Source organism: Marmota marmota, unplaced genomic scaffold, assembly GCF_001458135.2.
Source record: "Marmota marmota marmota unplaced genomic scaffold, marMar, whole genome shotgun sequence".
NCBI classification, from domain to species: domain Eukaryota; kingdom Metazoa; phylum Chordata; class Mammalia; order Rodentia; family Sciuridae; genus Marmota; species Marmota marmota.
In genome coordinates, this window is record NW_026000082.1 from 42,562,117 (window position 1) to 42,585,273 (window position 23,157).

Below are 23,157 nucleotides of genomic sequence, written 5' to 3' on the forward strand. Positions count from 1 at the left end.
GAGGGAGAACTTCCAAATTCATTCTACGAGGCCAACATCACCCTGATACTGAAACCAGACAAAGACACTTCAAAGAAAGAAAACTACAGACCAATTTCTCTAATGAACCTAGATGCAAAAATCCTCAATAAAATTCTGGCGAATCGGATACAAAAAACACATCAAAAAAATTGTGCACCATGATCAAGTAGGATTCATTCCTGGAATGCAAGGATGGTTCAATATACGGAAATCAATAAATGTTATTCACCACATCAACAGCAGAGTCTTGATACAGACTGCACCTGCATTTGATGCCTTCATTTTTTTTTCTTTCTTTCTTTTTATGTTAATTTTATTTGAGACAGGGTCTGAGTTGCCTAGCCTAGCCTTGAACTTGCATCAGCTTCTGAGGGCCTGGGATTATAAGAATGTACCACCATACCCAGCCATCAGATATCTTTTTTGGGGTGCCTTTGGTTATATTGCAAAGGAGCCTGGAGCCTTTTCACCTTGATCGGTATCTTAGCTCAGGCTGCCATTACAAAACATCACAGACTAGGGCCTTAAACAAGGAATCTATTTCTTGCAGTTTTGGATCTTGCCTTTTCAGTTGAAAGTCCGAGATCAGGGTGCCAGCCAGGTTAGGTTCTGATGAGGTGTCTCCTCCTGGCTTTCAGCTATGAAATGATAGAAGTACTCCATCTAGAGGTAGGATGGTGATGACTTTGGGGATGACAGCTCTTCAAGCTGAAAGACCTTCAACTAATGCGTCTCAGTCCATTCCAGTGAGAAGTACTCCTCATGGAGCCATAATGTAACAGTAAAGAAACAAAAAGCAAGTAAGCAAATAATTAGAAATTACAAAGGAAAAAGGGAACGAAATACAGAATAAGAAGGGGAGATTTTTGGATTTGGGATATAGCTCAGTTGGTCGAGTGCTTGCATGCACAAGGCCCTGGGTTCAATCCCTAGCACCACAAAAAAAAAAAAAAAAAAAGGAGATTTTTGACTAAAACCTAATGGCCAAGGAGTAGAGGTAAGTAGAATAGCACAAAGATCCAGGGCAGCAGAGAATAGGACATGTTAGAAGACCTGAAAGCGGATTTTTGTATATGTAGCATAATAAGTGATTTGCAGAGTGGTACAGATGGAGTTGGAATGTAGACAGGAGCTTTATAGAGCTTTGTAGTTACACATATTAGTTGGGTTCATCCTGACAATCTTTGAGATTCTAAAGAGAGGAGTACAATGATTTAGTTTACACTTTTTAAAAATACTTGTTGTTCTTTAGGAAATGAAGGGAGGCAAGAAAGTAAAGCAGAGAGAACAAATAGGAAGCTTTCAAAACAAGTACAGGTAAGCCTGTGGGTACAGTGGAGCATGCTTTAATCCCAGCTACTTGGGAGGCTGAGGATTAATTGCAAGTTTGAGGCCATCCTGGGCAACTTGGCAAGACCCTGTCTCAAAATCAAATCTAAGTAAGGGCTGTGAATATAGCTCAGTGAGAGAGCACCCCGGGTTCAATCCCCAGTATCAAAAAAGTGCAGGTAAGAGAAATGATGGCTTCCACTAGCATAATGTTAAGAGATTAAAAGAGAAGTGGATGGATTTCAGTTGGATTTTTATATTAAAAGTGAATAAACCCTTATGTTTCTTTTTCCTTCTTTCCTATACTAGGGATTGAATGCAGGACTATGTGCTTGCTAGGCAAACACTACCACTGACCTCCCTCCCTCTCTAGGTCTTTGTAAATTTTATTTTGAGACAGGGTCTTCCTAAATTGCCTATGCTGGCCTTAAATTTGTGATCCTTCTGCCTCAGTCTCCTGAGTAGCTGTGATTACAGGCGTGTGCCACCATGCTCTGTAATAATTACGTAGATGGAGAAGTCTTAAGAAGTGGTAGCAATAATCTAGATGAGAAAGGGTAGCAACTTGGATGAGGTGTTGGCCGAAAGATTAGAGCTGAAGGGAACCAGGCATGGTGGCACACTCCAGTAATCCCAGTTACGTGGGAGGCTGAGGAAGGAGGATTGCAAAATTGAGGACAACCTGGGCAATTTAGTAGGATCCTGTCTCAAAATTTAAAAATAAAAAAGACTGGAGATGTAACTCAGTGGCAGAGCACCCTTGGGTTCGATCCCTAGAGCTGTTTAGTGGGGCGGGGGGGTAAAAAGAATCGGATAAATACGATAGAGCCAAAGGAATTGGCATGGTTTGGATGTGCAGTGTGAAGGAGGGGAGTTGGAATAACTCTTTTAGTTTTGGGCCTGGGCATTTGAAAGGGTGTAGTTGCTGTCAGATAAGATGGGGAAGGCTGAGTGGTCAGGGTTGGGAAGGGGCAGAAAAAAATGAGAAATTCTGTTTGAAATAGGTGAAGTTTGAGGTGCCTACTAGGACGTCCAGGAGGTTGCCAGGAGGACTTGCGGCTACCTGGAGTCCAGGGGAGGCCCACTGGTTAGAGAGAGCCATAGAGCCATCACTGAGCAGAGGTGGAGTTAAAGCCGTGAGAGCAGGTGAGGTGAGGTGAGCAAGGGAGTGAGTGAAGGGAAGAGGTCAGGAACCACTTGCAGTGCAGGGGACTAGAAAAGTAGCACCTGCGCAGTAGAAGAACACAAGAGAAAGGCACTGGGAGGTGCCGCACTTGGAAAGTGCTTCCAGGAGAGGAGAATATGACCAACATGCCAGAGCAGTGTGAAGACAGAGAATTGGTCTTGAATTTTGTGAATAGAATATTGTGACTGACAAGGATGAAAATCTGAGTCTTAAGAAAATGGGAAGAGGGGCTGGGGATGTGGCTCAAGCGGTAGCGTGCTCGCCTGGCATGCGTGCGGCCCGGGTTCGATCCTCAGCACCACATACAAACAAAGATGTTGTGTCCGCCGAAAACTAAAAAATAAATATTAAAAATTCTCTCTCTCTCTCTCTCTCTCTCTCTCTCTCTCCCCCTCTCCCTCTCCCTCCCTCTCTCACTCTATCTAAAAAAAAAAAAAAAAAAGAAAATGGGAAGAGAAGAATTGAGGAGAGCTTATGAAAAACACATTTGGGGCTGGGGGTGCAGCTCAGTGGTAGAGCACTTATCCAGCATGCACAGGGTCCGGGTTTATCCCTAGCACTGCAAAAGTAATCTGCAAAACCCAAAATCAATTGATTGATCTATTTATTTATTTTTCGGAAAGTTTGGTGCTAAGTGAAAGAAGATATATATAGTTGAGAGATTAATTTTTTAAAAAACAGCAAGTTTTATAGATGTTGATATGCTGATAAGAACAATTTAGAGAGAGGACTTGGTTTATATTGTTAGAATAATGTTGTTGTTGTTTTACATAGTTGTATATGGACAGAATGCCTTTATTTGTTTATTTTTATGTGGTGCTGAGGATCAAACCCAGTGCGTGCCTCACATATGCTAGGCAAGTGCTCTGCCACTGAGCCCCAGCCCAGCCCTAGAACGGTATTTTTGAGTGGTGAGAAAGGCAGAATGAAGTGGGAGGAGGTCACCTGGAGATGGGAAGGTTGACTCTCACTTATTTGTAGGAACAGGAGAAAAAGTGTAATTGCAGATGCTAGGGAGTGGGGCTGATACAGGTTCTCGACTGATTGGAGCATCACTCAGGTGAAATAATTGAGGGTGGAGCAGAACAGAAGCCATTGGCCGTCCTGGCCAGTGATGGTAAATGTATAATTGTACACATAGTTCTGGTCTTTGCCAAATGGTTCCAGGAAGTTGAATGTTTCACCTTCTCGAATTTGTACAAAGGTAACGCTGATTCTTAATCAGATTTTTTTGGCTTAGTCTCTGTATTCAGTTCCCAAAGCAAATAAGCAGTTCTTTTAACAGGTACTTTGAAAGACTAATGTTTAACCCACTGTTTCTTAAATGAATTACCCTTTATTCAAACCAAGGCTAATATACAATCATCGTAAGTCACCAGGTATGGTGGCACAAGCCTGTAATCCTAGTGGCTTGGGAGGCTGAAGCAGGAGGATCATGAGTTCAAAGCCAGCCTCAGCAACTTAGCGAGGCCCTAAGCAACTCAGTGAGACCATTTCTCTACATAAAATATACAAAGGGGTGGGGTCATAGTAGCTAAGCACCCCTGGGTCCAATCCCCAGTACAAAAAAAAAATCTTAAGGATAATCTTACAACCATTTACAGAAGAGGAACAAACTTGCCACAGTTAAAGAGTCTAAATATTTGTGGAGTCTATAAATGTTAGATAAAGATTTAGAGCTCAGTCACCTATTTTAACTAGTCCTGGGTCACAATTGATTTTCCCACCACATTTTCCCTATCTAACCCTATTTCCTAAGATTTTTTTCCCCTTTCCATTGCAGATGCAATTCCAAGTGTTAGGTTGTGGGTTCAGGCCCTTTGTTTTAGAAAAATGTGCTTAAGGACAAAGGTACACAACCTAGATACATGTTTTCCTCCTGGCTTAGCCATTCCTCAATTGCGTGCCTTTGAACTTCATCACTTCTGCATTCTCTGGGCCTTGATTCCCTTCTCTAAAAAGAGGAAGAGATAAGCTCACTGTTCCTGGAATACAGAAATAACAGTCATCTGAATTATCTGGAAACGTACTTAACCAATGGACACCATAGCCCTGTAACAGACTCACTCAGTAATCTCAGGGGTTGAGGATAAGGATAAGGTTAAGGATAATGAATCTGCATTTAAAAAAAAAAAAATCCCTGTGGACTCTACATATAGCTAAATGTACAAATCCTGGAGCCTGTGCTCACTCCGGCAGCACATATACTAAAATTGGAACGATACAGAGAAGATTAGCATGGCCCCTATGCAAGGATGACACACAAATTCATGAAGCGTTCTATTAAAAAAAGAAGAAGAAGAAATCCTGGAATCTTATGATGTCTTTTTTGCCTTCTTGTGCAGTCTGTGATCTCACTCAGCATTGTCGCTGTGTAGGAAGTGGGTATATAAAGTGCCAAACCGGGCTCCTCGACTACGGTTAAGGAAGGAACATGCTACCTCCCTGCCCTTGTGGTTGCTACCTTTTGCCCCTAAATTAGTGAGAATCGGCTTACTACCCAAAGAAATGTGTCTGGTCCTTGAGAAGGTTTTAGAGGTGGGCGTTGGTTGTCCTAGACATTCTGTCTAGCCTTCATGCCAACCTGATTAGGATGGCATCCCTTTGTATATTTTATATAGAGAAATGGTCTCACTGAGTTGCTTAGGGCCTCGATAAGTTGCTGAGGCTGGCAGAAGAGGAAACTGAATCACAGAAGTACCTAGTGATTTACCTACTGGACCATACAACCAATAAGTGAAGCAGCAGAGATTGGAACTCGGGTTTCGTCTCTGAAATTCATGCTTTTTCCAATACGCCACACGGTGAGCAGTTTCATTTTTGTTTTATTTATTTCATATTACCAATTTTTAAAACTCATATTTTTATAATAGAACAGAGTTCCTCAGTTTTTTCTATCGTTAACATCTTACATTAATATAGTAGACTAACAATAATCCAATGTTCAGTCCATAACTCTATTCAGATATCCTGATTTATTTTTACCTAACGTTCATTTTCTGTTCTAAGATCCCTCCTTGATATATCATATTTAGGTTTTTTTTTAAGAATTTATTAGCCTTTCTTTTTCTTTTTTCTTTTATAACTTTATTTTATTTATTTATTTATATGTGGTGCTGAGGAGTGAACCCAGGGCCTTGCACGTGCGAGGCAAGCGTTCTACCGCTGAGCCATAACCCTAGCCCCTAGGTTTTTTTGGGTTTTTTTTTTAGTTGTAGGTGGATACAATACCTTTATTTTATTTTTATATGGTGCTAAGGATCAAACCCAGTGCCTCACAAGTGCCAAGCGTGTGCTCTACCTCTGAGTTCCAGCCCCACATTTAGGTTTGTTTGTTTTTGGTTGTTTTTTTTTTTTTTTCCCTCCTCCTCTTTCAACTGCTTTTGGCTTGACAGTTTATAACTCTTATTTTGCTTTTGATGATCTTGACGGTTTTGAAGACTACTGGTCAGGTGTTCTGTGGACTGAAATTCAGTTTGATTTTGTCTGTTTTTCTTATGGTCAGCCTGGAGTTATAGAATTTTGGGGGAGAAAGATCGCAGATGTAACAGAGTACATATTGTTGCCAGGCATAGTGGCATGTCCTGTAACCTAGGGATTCAGAAGGCCGAGGCAGGAGGATCACAAGTTTGAGGCCAGCCTTAGTGAAACTGTCTCAAAATAAAAAAATAAAAAGGGCTGGAGATTTAGCTCAGTGGTAAAGTGACCCTCTGTTCAATCCCCAGTCCCCTAAAATAAATAGACAGATGAGGGGTGGGGCTCAGTGGTAAAGCACACTTTGGTTCAATCCCTAGTACAAAAAAAAAAAAAAAAAAAGTACATATTGTCAGCAAGATTAATCACTTTTTTGTGGGTAGGGGCACTGGGGATTGAACCCAGGGCACTTAACCACTAAGCCACATCCCCAGCCCTTTTTTATATTTTATTTAGAGACAGGGTCTCACTGAGGTGCTTAGGGCCTCACTAAGTTACTGAGGTTGGCTTTGAACTCAGGATCATCCTGCCTCAGCCTCCTGGGCCACGAGTATTACAGGCATTCACCACCGCACCCAGCAATTAATCACTATTGATGTTAACCTTGACTGCCTGGTTGAGGTAGTATTTATTAGAGTTCTCCACAGTTACGCTTTTTTCTCTCCCTTTTAATTCTTATTTATAATTTTTTTCCTTTTATTCCTGTTCCTTTAAAAAAAAAAAAAACTTTGGTTCTTGACTTTCTATTGAATTTTAGGTGCATAACTAAACTGTGTTATTAGTATGTTTATCATCAGTCAAGAAATGATAAGGAGCAGAGAGAGGTATGTTATTTGAAGAAACTTTTGCAGCTTAGAGAATTTTAAAATATCAACATGATTTGCCTTTTTAAATTTTTGGTAGGGAAAGAGATTCTGAAGACAAAGTACTTTTTATTATGACTTAATGCAATCAACCACTTTCTAGCTATCCAGAGTCAGAGAAGCACCATTGGAAATAATTTTGTTCCTTTAGGACTTTTCTCTAAAAGGATGATCCTGTGCCGGGGGTGATGGCCCACAACTGTACTGCCAGCAGCTCAGAAGGCTGAGTCAGGAGGACGGAGAGAATTCACAGCCAGCCTCAGCAGTTTAGTGAGGTCTTAGCGAGACCTTATCTCAAAATAAAAAATTTTAAAAAGGGCTGGGATGTGGCTCAGTAGTTAAGCACCCCTGGGTTCAATCCTTGGTACCGAAAAATAAATGAATAAATAAAAGGATAATCCTGTCTTCCAAATCAGAGTACCCCTACATAAAGCTAGTTTACTTTGGAGCTGGGGGCAGGAAGAAAAGAGGATTATTCCTATCAGATATCTATAGGAAAGCTAAAATACCTTAAAAGCTGAGTGGTACTTGAACTGTCAAAAAATATATATCTAGAATGCCATCGATTTTCTTGCAATGTAAATGATACCTTAAAAAGGATACACATGAGTCTCTGTGTCCATTGATGAAGGCTTTTACCTTAAATCTAGTGGAGAATTGGTGTGAACATACATTTATATACAAAGATATGAAAAATTGTGCTCTATATGTGTAATAAGAATTGTAATGCATTTCACTGTCATATTTTAAAAATAAAATCAAATAAAAAATAAAGAAAAATTGTACATTTAAAAAAAAATCTAGTGGAAATGTTTAATTCTAGTCCTGGGTTCCCTACTACTGCCTTTTGCTGAGCAGTAATGTCACCAGGAAATTACAAAAATCAGGGAGTCTGGACTGATAATTGGACCAGGTATAACCAAAACAGCTGACAGGAGAGAGTGTTCTGGAAAGAGATTAGGTCCTGGTGTCAGTGGTGAGCACCATTGACATTGAATTAGCTGGATGTGGACTATTTTTTGGATAATATATAATTGTACTCATAGGGACTGCTGCTTTTCAATATTGTTTTACATCTAAACACTTAAATTTTAAAAAATCATGATGTGCTATTATGTTCTGAAAATGCAAATTTGTGATGAGGAAGAAGCAGATACTTATTATCTGGTAAATATTAGCCCACATAACAAGAGGACATGTGCATGCCCTCCAAATGCACTTCAAGCTTCTGTTCTGTCTTAAAAACAGGGAGCGAATTTCACTGTTTTAATATTTTCTTTGTGGGGGCTGAGGCTCTAGCTCAGTGGTAAAGTGCTTGCCTAGCATGTATGAGGCACTGGGTTCAATCCTTAGCACTACATAAAAATAAAGATACTGTGTTCATCTACAACTAAATAAACATTTAAAAAATATATTTTTTTCTTTGGGAATGAGAAGACCCAGTTAATTCTACCTATGGAACTTTTTTTGGCTTTTATTTAGTTTTGTGCTGGCAGCTGATCCCAGGTCCTCATGTATGCTAAGCAACCTAAATCTCCAGTGCTGGATTTTTCTTTTTTAAGTTGGAAACAAATTTATTTATTTTTATGTGGTGCTGAGAACACATAAAAATAAATAAATTTGTGGTGCTAGAACCCAGGGCCTTGCACATGCTAGGCGAGCGCTCTACCACTGAGCCACAACCCCGGCCCCTGGATCTTTCTTGATTAACAAATGCACTGATTACCAAATGTCATATCCTTAGCTTTTTCTCATTCCGGTTAAAATCCTGAATCCTTTTATTTTTCATCATTTGGTCAAACTCATGAGCCTTTTGTATTCTTTCTTAAAACCCTCTAAACCATTCCTTACTAGAGGTAGAAGTCCATAGTGTCACTGAGAATAAGCAGTTACTTTCCATAGAATCCTCAGCTTTCAAGTCTACACTGTGATCCTGTCTGCCTACCATTGTGACAAGCAGTTTTGGCTGCTCTTGGGTTTCCTGTGCAATAATATTCTCAAGTCATGTGGCACAGTTTCTGTTTATTCTCAGGTATCCACGTAATCTCCTCATAATAGCATGTCATGTTTTATGACAACAAGAAGCTTCATTTTGTATCTCTGTGAACCTCTACTGCTATCTAAATTGTTAACTTAATGTTCTGAGGGAAATTCTTAGCTAATGCTAAATGGGGGAACACAGGAAAATTTTTATCCCTGAGACATTACTAACTTCTGCTTTCTTAAGAATGACCCTCTTGGGCTGGGATTGTGGCTCAGCAGTGGAGCACTCGCCTCACACTGCGAGACCCTGGGTTCGATCTTCAGCACCACATAAAAAAAATAAATGAATAAAATAAAGGTATTGTGTCCAACAACAACTAAAAAATTAAATTAAATTTAAAAAAGAATGACCCTCTTGTTACTTAAGACAGTCTTAATAAGACAGTCAACTGTGCCATGGATCAACTCCGCCTGGTACTCTGTTTGCTGTTCATTCTCTTTATATTCAGGATCAGACTAGTTTCTCAAGTTTTCCAGTTTTTAAAAATATTTTTTAATTGTTGTCAGTGGACATTTACTTTATTTGTTTATTTATATTCGGTGCTGAGAATCGAACCCAGTGCCTCCAACATGCTGGGCAAGCGCTCTACCACTAAGCTACAACCCCAGTCACCAGTTTTGTGACTTTTGAAGAGATTCGTAAAGAGTCTACAGGGTGCTCCTTCTTAGGTGAGTGAGGGTTATGATGGATCATTTATTGACTTCTGTGGGAAGCCACCCAAGAATTTCATGAGGATCTTCTCTTGGTATGGTAGCCAGGGAGATTTAGGTTTGGCATTGAAAACTATCTGTGGCTGTCCCCAGGAAATAGATTGCCCAATGCTCATGACCTTTATCACTGTTCTACTAGGAAGATACCTCATGGTAGCTGCAGAGATGGGCGAAACCCGCTCGAAACTGAACAACCCACCTTTAACCTTTTTTGGTGAAGAACATTCTGTGGAAGGCCTATGATGTTTCCTAACATAAATAAAGCAGGTGAAGGCTCTACTTTGTCAGAGTATAGCAGCTCGATCGGCTTGCCTGTCCTGCTCTGCTTTTGAAACTACTTTCTGTGTCCTGTGGGGTTTTTTCATAGTTCTATTTTTCCTAGCTTTTATTTCTCAGCCAGCCCATTCCACTAAGGGGAACCCCATTTCTACCACAAGTGGGGGCACAGGCAAGAGACTTCCAGATATCAATTGAATTCTGGGAGGTTGTCCTTTCGAAGCTCAGAAGCTAGCTACTTCTCATACCATTTATTTATTTATTTATTATTATTTTTTTTCAGTACCAGGATTGAACCCAGGGGCGCTTAACCACTGAGCAACACTCCCTACCCTTTTAAAATTTTTATTTATTTTTTATTTATTTATTTTTTCGTACTGGGGGCACTCAACCACTGAGCCACATTCCCAGCCCTTTTTTGGGTTTATTTAAAGATAGGGTCTCACTGATTGCTTAGCACCTCGCTAAATTGCTGAGGCTGGCTTTAAACTCAAGATCCTCCTGCCTTAGCCTCCCAAACCACTGAGATTATAAGTATATATCACCATGCCCTGTTCTCATCTCTTCTTTGTGAGATAAATTCATGAACTATGCTTTACTTGATTCTACTTTTTGTACAAGTGCTCTTATAATTTTCTCCTTTCCAGTTCTCTATGGTAGTGATTAAGGGCTGTGAATTTATATTTGATTTGTTGGCTTTTACCCTGTTATCACTTTTATTGTCTTATTTTTTCCATTTTACTAAACTTTCTGAAATCCTAATCCCAGATTTAAACATTGCTTGCTGTTGGATTCACATAGGTAAATTACAAGGTAGTTACAGTTTATGTGAGGAATGGGTTCTTGAAGACCTCCCACAAGGAATTTTGATTCTGTTAATAAATAGTTGTTCACTGGCTAAAATGTCAAGTGATGCCATTGAATGACAACAGTAGGGACATGGCATATAGTTCAGCCTTCTGGCTTCCATGACTCTATTTTTTTTTTTTAACCTTAAGTCTCATTGAGGTGTTTTACTTTTTTTTTTTAATTGGTTGCTCAAAACATTACAGTGCTCTTGACATATCATATTTCATACATTTGATTCAAGTGGGATGACTCTATTTTTAAACAAAAATCTTTTTTTTTTTTTTGTAGTGGTAGATGGACAGAATGACTTTATTTTATTTATTTTTATGCGGCGCTGAGGATTGAACCCAGTGCCTCACATGTATCAGGTGAGCGCTTTACTGCTGAGCCACAACCCCAGCCCAATACTCTATTTTTTAAAATATTTTTTTAGTTATTGGTGAACCTTTATTTTTTATTTATCCATTTATATGTGGTGCTGAGAATTGAACCCAGTGCCTCATGCATGCTAGGCAAGTTCTCTACCACTAAGCTACAACCCACCCCTCTATTTTTTTTTTTTTTTTTTAATTAGTTCATGTATTTTGGTATCTCACATACATTACTTGTCTTCTGGTTTGTTGAAGCAGTAAGTCAGACAACACTTGCCACAATGGTGTCTGTCAAAGTGGCTGGCCACAAAAACTCCAGCACCACATTCATCTGAAGGGCACTCAGGGCGAAGGCGGCTAATTTTGCCATTTTCATCCACCTTATAATATTTCAGGACAGCCAACTTAACCTTCTTTCTCTTATGCTTATTTTTCTTGGGAGTGGTATAAGACTTCTTCTTCCTTTTCTTAGCACCACCATGAAGCCTCAGCATAAGATGAGGGGTGGACTCCTTCTGAATGCTGTGGTCAGACAAAGTACATCCATCTTCCAGTTGCTTACCAGCAAAGATCAGTCTTTGCTGATCAGGAGGAATTCCTTCCTTATCCTGGATCTTGGCTTTTACATTTTCTATAGTGTCCGAGGGTTCAGCCTCCAGCATAACAGTCTTCCTCGTAAGGGTTTTTACGAAAATCTGCATCTAGGCGGCGGTCCCACTGCAGATGGCGGATCCGAAAGCTCTATTTTTTTTTTTTAATATTATTTTTTAGTTGTAGTTGGACACAATACCTTTATTTTACTTATTTATTTTTATGTGGTGCTGAGGATTGAACCCAGGGCCTCATCCGTGCTAGGCTGCTGAGTCACAACCCCAGCCCTAAACAATACTCTATTAAGACATACTTTACATGTAGTAGAATGAACAAATCTTAAGTGCAAAACTAGTGGAGTTTTTTGTTGTTAAAGAATTTAACCTTTATTTTACTTATTTATGTTTTAATGTGCTGAGGATCAAACCTAGTGCCTCACCTGTGCTAGGCAAGCAGTCTACCACTGAGTCATAACCTCAGCCCCAACTAATGGGTTTTTATGTATGTGTGTAGGGAGCTCATTCCATAGCCATCAACACAGACCTCTGTGTTCTCCAAAAGCATGGGGATTTCTCCCTACCAACAAGAGAACAAGTCAGCCCAGTAGCAGTGTACCCCAGCTGTGTTATGGTTTGAATATGAGGTGTCCTCAGAAGCTCCTGTGTTAATGCAGGAATGTTCTAGAGGTGAATTGATCAGACTGTGAGAACTAGTTTGAATGGACTGACTTGGTGGGAATTGTAGGCAGGTGGGGTGCTGCTGGAGGAGGTAGGTCACTGGAATATGCCCTGGAAGAGTTCATCTTCCTTGGGGCCTCCTTTTCTCTCTCCCACCTTCCTTCCCCCACCCCCTCTCTCCCCCACCCCATTTCTCCTCCCATTCCTCCCTCTTCCCACTCCTATCTGGCTGCCATGAACAGAGCATCGCTCCTCAACTACACCCTTCTACCATGATGTTCTGCCTAACATTGGACCCAGAGGAGTGGAGTCAACCCTCCATGGACTGAACCTCTGAAACTTGTGAGCCAAAGTAAACTTTTCCTCCTCTAAATTGCCCTTGTCAGGTATCTTGGCCAAAGTGACAAAAAAGCTGACTAACATAGCTGGATTCCTCTAATTGAATTCAATTCTGATACTTCTACCTAGAGATAGTGTCAGATCCCACATGTTGAAGGCTCAGTTCCCCAAGACTGTCTCCACTTCAGATGCCAGTCTCAAGCCTGAGAGTGTTTTACCTGTGCCTCTGACTGACCAGCTGTGAGTCAGAATTCCCACAGCTTCCTCCCTCAAGTTTGAGTGGCTCACAGAATTAAACATACCAGCATATTACAAAAGGTCTTCCAAAGGACACAAATGAAGAGAGGCACATGGGGAAATGGGTGGGAAGCTTCCTTGCTCTCTCCAGCTGTACCACCACAGGAACCTCTTCATGCTCAGTTATACAGAAGCCATCAAACCCTATCCTGGTAGGATTTTATGGAGTCATCATTGCGTATCTGATGCTGATACACTGGGTAAGGAAACCCAGCAGGCTGTCTGCTCAGATTCCTCCTGGTCTTTGTGTGTGACATTCCTGCCTCCCAGGTATGAAGCAGGACCCTTCCTATATGGGAGTCTTATCACTTACTATCAGACAAGATAGGCCAGAGAATTTCTTTATGGTCAGCTCTAAGACAGAAAGGTTTCTGTGACTCTCCTTGGGAAAGACAAATCGTACTTTTTGTGGCCTGCCTAGCAGGGGAAGTTATGAGCCAGGAACCATGGGCCATATCTCCCAAGATGACAGTAGCAATGTGATGATTGCCTAGATCAAGATAGAACGTCCTTCCTTGCCTCCAAAAGTTCCCAGTGTCCCTTCCTGGTTAATACCACTTCCCACAGAGGTAATTATCATTCTGACTTCTAACACTACAGCAAGTATCTACTTTTGAACTTTGTATAAATGGCTTTTTCTGGCTTCTTTCTTTCCACTTGTATTTGAGATAAATCCATTTGATCGAATCTATCAGTGGTCTGTCTATTCCTTTTCACTGCTGTGAGTCTTCCATATATCCCTTTTTTAAAAAGTCCATTCTCCTTATTGATAGGTAGTCACAGTTTTTTTACTTTGAATGTAACTGGGTGTTTTTGTTTTGTTTTTTGTTTGTTTGTTTTTGTTTTTTGGTACTGGGGACTGAACTCAAGGGTACTTAAATGCTGAAATTTATCCCCAGTGCCCCCACACACACTTTAATTTTAATTATTTATTTATTTATTCACTTTTAAGACAGTCTTGCTTCTTAGGGCCTCACTAAATTGTCTAGCCTGGCCTTGAATCTGCTTGCGATCCTCCTGCCTTAGCCTCCGAGTTGCTGGAATTACAGGTGTGCACCACTGCACCTGCCATCAACATTCTTATGTAAGTTTGGATAGATTATGTACTCATTTCTTACTTGTCAACTTTAAGAAATATTCTAGACATTCAGGGTATGATGGCTTATGTCTGTAATTCCAGCTGCTGGGAGACTGAAGCAGGAAGATGGAAAGTTCCAGGCAGCCTGAACAATTTAGTGAAACTCTACCTCAAAATAAAAGTTTAAAAAGGGCTGGGGGGGGTTTGGAATTGTAGTCAGTGATAGAGCACTTGCCTAGCTTGTGTGAGGCACTGGGTTCGATCTTCACCACATAAAAATAAATGAAGGTACTGTGTCCGTCTACAACTAAAAAAATATTTTAAAGGGGGGGGGGCGGGGCTGGGGGCATAGCTCAATGATAGAACACTCCTGGGTCAATCCCCAGTACCACCAAGTGGGGGTGGGTGGGAATATTCTAGACATGGCAAACATCCTGGAGAGTTCTACAAATAGGAAAGTCTGATGTTTTAACTAAGTCTTATAGAGACTTGGAGAGGGATGACCACTGACTCATAATGAAAGGCCATGCTCATGAGTTGGGTCCATTACTAAAGTGAAGGGAAGAATGCGCTGTAGGAGGGAAGCAGGCTGGTGAGTATCCCATAAAATATCATGGTTTTTGTGCCATGCAAACATGGGTTCACATTCCAGCTGTGTCATTTACTAATGGGGCGACCTTAGGCTGAGTAATGAACATTTCAGTTGCCTTACCTTTAGGTAGAGATGGTAGAGATGGTTCATAGTTTTTGCTCAAATTACATGCAAAGAAATACTAAGGTGGAAAGGGATATGAAAACTGATAAGTTGGCACCTTCGCACATACTGTTATTAGCTAAGGAGTATAAAGTGGTCATAAATTGCCTGGGGTTCTTTGGACAAGATATCAGGCACACTGACTTTGTCACTAGGGAATCTAGAAGAAATCAAAAGCATCTAGAACTTTATGTCCATATAGTAGGTTAATTTTTTGCCATTGTACACTTTGGAGCCCCTGGTTGAAATTGTCATGAAAATGAAATTGTTAAGAATTCTTCAAATTCCAGGCTGGGCATGGTGGTACATGTCTGTAATCCCAGCTACTTAGGAGGCTAAAGCAGAAGGATTGCAAGTTCAAGGCCGTCTGGACAATTTAGCAATAAAAAAGAGCTGGGGATGTACCTAGTCTACCCCGGATTCAATCCCTGGTACTGCTAAAAGATTTCATTAAATGCCAGACATGGGTTGTGGTTGTGGCTCAGTAGTGGAGTGCTTGCCTCGCATATGTAAGGCACTGGGTGTAACCCTTAGTGCCACATTAAAAAATAAATAAAGTTTTTTAAAAAGCTAATTTTTTTTAAAAAAAGGCAATATTATTTTTTTAAAAAAGCAGAAGGAAATAGTATTTGTGTTGTAAAGGAATAAGGGCTATGGATGAGCATAGAAGATGGTGGCACTAGAAATGAGTCTTAAAGAATAAACATGAGCCGGTTGTGGCAGTGCACACCTGTAATCCCAGCGGCTCGGGAGGTGGAGACAGGAGGATTACGAGTTCAAAGCCATCCTTAGTAATTTAGCAAGGCACTAAGCAACTCAGTGAGACCCTGTCTCTAATAAAATATAAATAGGGCTAGGGATGTGGCTCAGTGGTTGAGTGCCCCTGAGTTCAATCCCTGGTACGCCCCCCCAAACAAAAAAAAAGAATAAACATGAGTGACTTGTCTGAAGAGTAGAATTTCAGAGGAATTGGAGTCAGAGTGTTTGGTGTGTTTATGAACTTAGAAATATGTTCGTATTCCCCAGCCAGGATTTGTGAGGGGAGAGTGGTGAGAGGAGGCATGGGAAGGTAGTCAGGGAACAGTGCATGGCCAGCAAGGCCCTGCACAATCTTCCTTCTGTCACCTCCCTGACCTTATCACCTGCTGTGTCCTGTCCCTCACTGGGGTTTAGCCTTACCTGTGGACTTTGGCTCTTACTCTTTCTTCTGCCTTAAATATCTTTGCCCACATATACTTCACAGGTCTGTGTTCTGTGTGTGTGTGTGTGTGTGTGTGTGTGTGTGTGTGCTGGGGATTGAACCCAGAGCCTTGTGCATGCAAGGCAAGCACTCTACCAACTGAGCTACATCCCCAGCCCCACAGATGCAAATTCTTTATAACCCTCTTGAGACTTTCCCTGGCTCCCCATCTCAGTCCCTTCTTCATTTCCCTTTGGCATTTATCACTATCCAGCATACTACCTTTTTCTGCCCAGCAGACTGTAAGCTTCCTGGGGTCAGAGGTTTTGTGTTTTATTCACTACAGACCCCAGGGCCTGGCACATGGTAAGCACTACAAGAAAGGATTGTCTTAAGTAAGGGGTTGAATTTTATCTTAAAGACTGGTAACTATGTGAAAAATGATGGAGGGAAAATATATGATCTTATTCATAAATTTTACTCCAGTCTTCCTTGGGGATTTTTTTCTGAACAGATCCCAACCACGTTGGTACCTAGTGGTTGAGCCTCATCAAATCAGTTCTATTTAATGCTTTGTAACTCCATCTAACAGAAATATTGGAAGTGATGGGCTTGCAACAGTACAGCCTCCCCAGCAGTTATAGTCCAGGGGCTAAAAGGAAAGATCTTACACCCCCACCCTTTCTTTGTTTTCACTCTTCCTGAGCTTGCAGATGTCTGCCCACAGAGAAGCAGGGAGGTTGAGACCTGCTCCTGTGGGAAAAGTCCTCCTCAAAATTGGCAGCAATGGGGCTGGGATTGTGCTCAGCGGTAGAGTGCCTGCCTAGCACAGGCAGGACCCAGGTTCGATCCTCAGCACCACATAAAAATAAAGGCATTGTGTTGTGTCCATCTAACACCTAAAAAAATAAATATTTTTAAAAAAATTGGTAGCAATGTCCAGGTCTGGCCTGGCATCCAGGGACCTTTCCTGGGGTGTGCCTGTGCCTTGGCCAGCCATGTGTGTTCCTTCCTAGTACTGGCAGGCACTGGAGTCCTGTTGAGTAGAAAAAAAGTTCCAAGTGCCCTTTCTTCTCTGATGTGTACAAGAGTGGGAGGATCAGAGAACATGTGCCCAGGTGACACACTGAAAATTCAGTCTAACTAGAGTGGGACTTCTCCACTTTGTCTTCATTAACTGGGTCTATGTGTTGCTTTTTACTATTTATGGAGTTACAGTTCACTGGTATTACTAATCAGAATCCATTCAACATAGGTATAAGGATATGTTCTCACTCTTGAGAGAATCCCAACTTTAGATTCCCATGTACTTGTATGTACACACCCTCTGTTGTAATATCATCTAAGAATTTAGTATGCAATTTTCCTTTCCCTTTAAGAAAATATTTTCTTGATATTCTGATTAAAATACATGAATGAGCCTGATATTTCAGCAGGCTGCTAGTGCCATTCACTCCAAATATATGGATTCACAAGTATTCAGAATCCTCTTTCCATACCTCCCCATCTTTATGCTCACATTTGACATGAGATGAAAATTTTCATTTTCTTAATTTGTACATTGTGAGAGTAGCAGGAACTGATGGATTTGATAACATCCTTCCCTAGTTCAGCAGGAGCCATGATAAGCCCAGGAGAACCAGCATATTATGTGTAGCTTTTCCCTATGACCACCACACTGGGGTTCTACGGTGTAAGGTCACAGATTAACTGAGACAAGTGGTGGGAGGTTGGAAAGGTGTTGGGACTATTCTGAGAGTATGTGTGAGGAAAAAACACAGCCCACCACTTACAATTTTGAGCAGTTTAACTTCGCAGTAGCATGGATATATCTGTGATTTGGAAGCATGTTTCTCAGGAAATTAGATTGGTAATGAACTCTTCCTGCCAGAGTAACTTCAAATTTCCAAAGTTTGAAAACTGACTACATTCATTCCTTTGTTTATTTATCTTCATATTCTTATTTACTACAGCCCCAGTGCTGCTTTATTTTTTTTATTTATTTTTTTTTTATTTTTTAGTTATCGGCGGACACAACATCTTTGTTTGTATGTGGTGCTGAGGATCGAACCCGGGCCGCACGCATGCCAGGCGAGCGCGCTACCGCTTGAGCCACATCCCCAGCCCCCCAGTGCTGCTTTAGATACTAAAGGGTAGAGTATAAATAAGGAGCAGAGTCTAGCTAGGTGCCATGGCGCATGCCTGGAATCCCAGTGGGAGGCTGAGACAGGAGGATCACAAGATCAAGACCAGGCTCAGCAATTTAGCGAGGCCCTAAGCAATTTAGGAGACTGTGTCTCAAAAAGGGCTGGGGATGAAGCTCAGTGATAAAGCACCCCTGGGTTTAATCCCTCGTATCTGTGCTCCCTACAAAATAAAAGAAGCAGGGTCTACAAGCAGAAGAGAGACAATGAACGTTGTATCAATAAGGAAATACAAAGAACTGAGAAGAGGGCTGGGATTGTGGCTCAGCGGTAGAGCACTCGGCTAGCATGTGCAAGACACTGGATTCCATCCTCAGCACCCATAAAAATAAATACATAAAATAAAGGTATTTTAAAAAAAAAGAACTGAGAAGAGAGCTGGGGTTGTGGCTCAGAGGTAGAGCGAGGCCCTGAGTTTGATCCTCAGCACCACATAAAAATAAATAAATAAAACGGAGGTATTGTGTCCAACTACAACTAAAAAATGAATAGTTAAAAAAAAAAGAATTAAAAAGAAAGTAATTGGGGGACAGGAGAGGACAGAGTAGATGGAGTATTTAAAATAAGTTATAAAATGTCTGTGGAGCCATTTTATATGAATGGATAGATTTTTATAGGTAATCTGAGTCTGCTCAGAATTTATTACTTTTTTGACATACTGGGTACAGAACAGAGGCACTCTGCCACTAAGCTACATCTCCAGTCCTTTTTATTTTTTACTTTGAGACAGGTCTTACTAAGCTGCCCAACCTGGTCCCAAACCTCCTGTGTAGCTGGAACTACAGGCATATACCTCTTCAGTGGCTTGTTGTGGTTTTTTTTTTTTTTTTTCTTTGCAGTATTCAAGATTGAACCCAGGGGCTGGGGATGTGGCTCAAGCGGTAGCACGCTCACCTGGCATGCATGCGGCCCAGGTTCGATCCTCAGCACCACATACAAATGAAGATGTTGTGTCCGCCAAAAACTAAAAAAAAAAAATATTAAAAAAAAAAAAAAAGATTGAACCCAGGGCCTGTGCATACTGGGCAAGCATTATACCACCGAGCTCCATCCCCAGCCGTACGATTTACTTTTAAGGCAGGTTATCTGTTTTTATTAGGGTAAGCCAGTTATAGTGGCACATTCCTGAAATCTCAGTGACTTGGGAGACTGAGGCAGGAGGATTACAAGTCCAAGACCAGCCTCAACAACTTAGCAAGACCCTGTCTCAAAATTAAAAATTAAGAGGTTAGGGCTATAGCTTAGTGGTAGAGCACCCTTGGGTTCAATCCCCAGTACAGAAAAAATGTATGATACGCTTTTGATTAAAATACCCGGATATTCATCTACATTTTCCTGTTTTCATAGAAGGGAAACACATAGGGCCCAGATGCCACTTACATAAGCTAGTGTCTATTAGGAGACACAGGATATTATTTATTTTAAGTTCTTTGTTGTCCTTACTCCTCCCTGACTCCTGGACACATCCCTGGTTAACCTTCATTATAAGCTGGTGAGTTTGCCTTGTTCCTGCTAGCCCTAGACAGTCCCAGAACAAACTGGCCCTGTAATGGTCTCAGGACATGTCAATCAGAGCAAAGCCAATAGGTTCCCATAGGAAAGGAAGGAATCCTTCCCATTTGTTTATAAAGCTCAGATTCTGGGATTTTCCCAGGATATATCTTTTCTAAGCTTATATTCTTTCCTGCTGAAGAGAATAGTGGAAAATTTTTACACAGCACAGATCTGTGTAATCTTCGTTTCTCCAGGAGAGAAACTAAATGAGATTTTACCATATTTCAGTTGGCTCTTTCCCCTGGCTGACTAGGTTTTTCCCTTTTGGACACCAGGCCAGAAAGTTTATGACTAGCAACATTGTTTCTCTTCTAAATGGAGCCACTTGAAAGAGTACCCCCTTGATTAGAACTGCAATTAACAAGTTATCAGATTAAACCAAAGACTTTAGACCTCTTCTCTCCCAGAAATTGAATCAAAAGGCTACTTGAGGTAACAAGGATCTGTTGCTGGTTTTCACCTTGAAGTTTCTCATGGTCATTACAAGGTTCCTTTTGTTTAGATGTTCCGTAAATGACCCAGGAAGTGTTTTTTTAAAGTTGTGGGCATAGCTGTAGTAATAAAAATGTATACCTGGGGCTGGGGCTCAGCGGTATCGCACTTGCCTGGCGTGTGTGAGGCACTGGGTTTGATTCTCAACACCATGTAAAATAAATAAAGGACTATCAACAACTAAATAAATAGATAGATAAATAAATAGATAGATAGGAATGTATACCTTGAAGCCCAAGATTCAGTAAAAGCTTTGTCTAACATCATCAGTGAGTTTTTGTTGTCAATCAGTAATTTATCTGGTTTGTTAAAACTGAGAAATAAAATAGAATAAAAACAGTGGAGTGCTAGGAGGGAGACACCCAAAGAAATGTTTGGAAAGATCCATTGGTACTTCCAAGGTACTTTGTGATTAGCTGGAGCCACCTGTGATCCCAGCCAATAAGGGATCTGTAGCCAGTGGGCTTCCATGATTGGATTCTGTTCAGTCCCTGTCCTCTAAGATAGTATAATCTTATTGAGAGACAAAATGGATTATTTCAACACAGCGTGCTAAGTGCTCAGATCAACATAAATGACAGGGTGCTCCCTCCTCCAGGACCAACTTTAGCCAGCATGGGAGGGCGTGTGCTGGCAGCCTCCCGAGAAGGCTATACCTGTGCGCAACTTAATTCTTTTGCACCCAATAACACGTACTTAACTCTTTAATAAAGCATTACGTTTTGATATCTTGTATGGGCATCTATACAAATGTAAAGGTTTATTGTAATATTATTTACCATATTGATGCTAAACTGGAAATATTCTTATTATTGAATAAAAATGAATGTCTGTTCCTGATATAACTCTGTGGTCCTCAGGCTGTGTACTCTGGAGACTATTCTGAATGGTTTTCAAGGTGGTTATAGTCAAGACAGACATTATACTCACAAGTTTTGGGGTGTCCTCAGTTTTCCTTTTATTCCCCACTCTGCTTAAGCTATTATTAGAGTTCTAGGTCAGGAGCCTCACTCTTGGGGTTCCAGTGAGCCAAGTCTATCCACTCACTTCAAAAATCTAACAGAAAAGGTAATAACGAAAATAAGGAAAGGAAATTTTAATCAATATGGTCATGTTGGGAAGGCAAAGTGAGATCCAGAATCTCAGCCCTGACTTCAGTGTACTGAATGAAGCTTTGGGTTTACATAGCGGAAGAATTGGGACCGGGAGCAGGGGGACAAATGGTATGTATAATTAAGCTGTCTCGGTCCAACTGTGGTCTGGTTGACGATTATTTCAATTCTGGATCTGTGAGGTAGTTCTGGAGAAGCCCTTATCTTTTGAGGGGGGGGCAGTTTTCACTTGTTGCTTAGGATGTTTATTGATTAGACCTGTGATCTTGGAGCGGGTGATGATTAGAGATTTCCAGACATCATTCCAGGAATCTGATGCTTTAAAAGCTACAATTGAAGTTGGGTGTAGGGGCGCACACCTATAATCCCAGGAGGCCGAGGTCTAACCGTATACTACTAATGTTAAATCCTGTTCTCTTAAACTTTGTTCTGTGTATCTAGCAGTACTGTCGGATGTCTGTGGCTGACTAACCTGGTAGTAACTGTTGTATTAATTTGCCTTCGCAATGACACCATCACCAGGCACTTACACTGTGTGGATTGCACAACATAACACATTCAGTCCTCGCAACCATTTTTTGAAGCAGTGCTTTTGTTATTCCATTGTATAGAAAAGAAAACCAAGGCAAAGAAAGATCTAGTAACTGGCATGAGTTTCACAGCTGCTTGAAGGAGAGGACTGGGATCTAACCCAATGTAGGCTACCTGAGAGCCTGTGTTCTTAGCATAGTTCCTTAGGCTAAAGCCTTGGTGTTAATTGTGTTTTGGAATTCAGAATTTTTCAAGTTTTAGGATAGAAATACCATGTGTGTGCCTTTATATTTTTGGTAGAATATGGGCAGCACCCTGTAATTGGACTTAATAGCTCTGTCAACACCTATGAATATTCACACTAAGCAGATTAAATAGCACTATACATAGCCTTATCATTTCAGGTCAGGTTTTGTCATCACCAAATGTTTTTTTTTTTTTTTTTAATTGGTTTACACACCTGAGGATTCTGTCATTTCACATATGGGATTAAGGCTCTGTACTGTGTAGCCTCTCGGGGGCTTTCCTAAGTCGAGCGACTTTTTGGCAGTGGAACAGGAAAGAATCCTAATGAATTCATACTTCTTATAGTTTTTGTTTTTGTGATTTTTATTTTTGGGATTTTTTAAAATCCATATTTCTTACGCATGCATTTTTGCAATGCTGGGGATCAGACCCAGGGCTTTGTACATGAGTAGGTAAGTGTTCTACCACACTGAGCCCCATCCCCTTATTTATTTATTTATTGTTTGTTTGTTTGTTTGTTATAGTTGGACACAATACCTTTATTTTATTTATTTTTATGTGGTGCTAAGGATTGAACCCAGGGTCTCACAAGTGCTAGATGTGCTCTCTGTCACTGAGCCACAACCCCAGCCCCCCCATATTATTTTTAAAAACTGAAATAGGGCTGGGGTTGTAGCTCAGTGGATGAACACTTGCCTCAAATGGGTGGGGCACTGGGTTCAATCCTCAGCACCACATAAACAAATAAATAAAATGAAGTTATTGTGTCTACAACTAAAAAAATATTAAAAAAAAAAAAAAAAAAACTGAAATAGCTTATTCCCCAAGCTCAGGAAGCAAGTATCACTCTTTGTAAAGGTCAGCCAATACAGAGTGTTTTTTATAAAGAAGAAAATTAAAATCATCTATAATCTTATCATTCAGAGTAATTAACTATTACTGATCTTCTAGATTTTCTTTTCTGTGTAGGAACACATAA

General features: G+C 40.7%; 2 protein-coding genes and 1 non-coding gene across 4 annotated transcripts in view; 2 read left to right on the plus strand and 1 right to left on the minus strand.

Annotated features, from left to right (window-relative positions):
- Window positions 1-23,157, plus strand: part of Fbxo42 (F-box protein 42) — a 102,509-nt gene that overhangs the window by 65,437 nt on the left and 13,915 nt on the right. The gene's annotated exons all lie outside the window — the stretch shown is intronic.
- LOC125610443 lies at window positions 4,720-4,826 on the plus strand. Its single transcript, XR_007340462.1, has one exon. It is a non-coding gene; the product is annotated as a U6 spliceosomal RNA (small nuclear RNA).
- Window positions 11,339-11,886, minus strand: LOC107142203 (ubiquitin-40S ribosomal protein S27a-like). The gene has a single exon (XM_048816261.1). It carries the CDS (start codon window positions 11,822-11,824, stop codon window positions 11,354-11,356), a length of 471 nt encoding a protein of 156 aa, XP_048672218.1. The 5' UTR covers window positions 11,825-11,886; the 3' UTR covers window positions 11,339-11,353.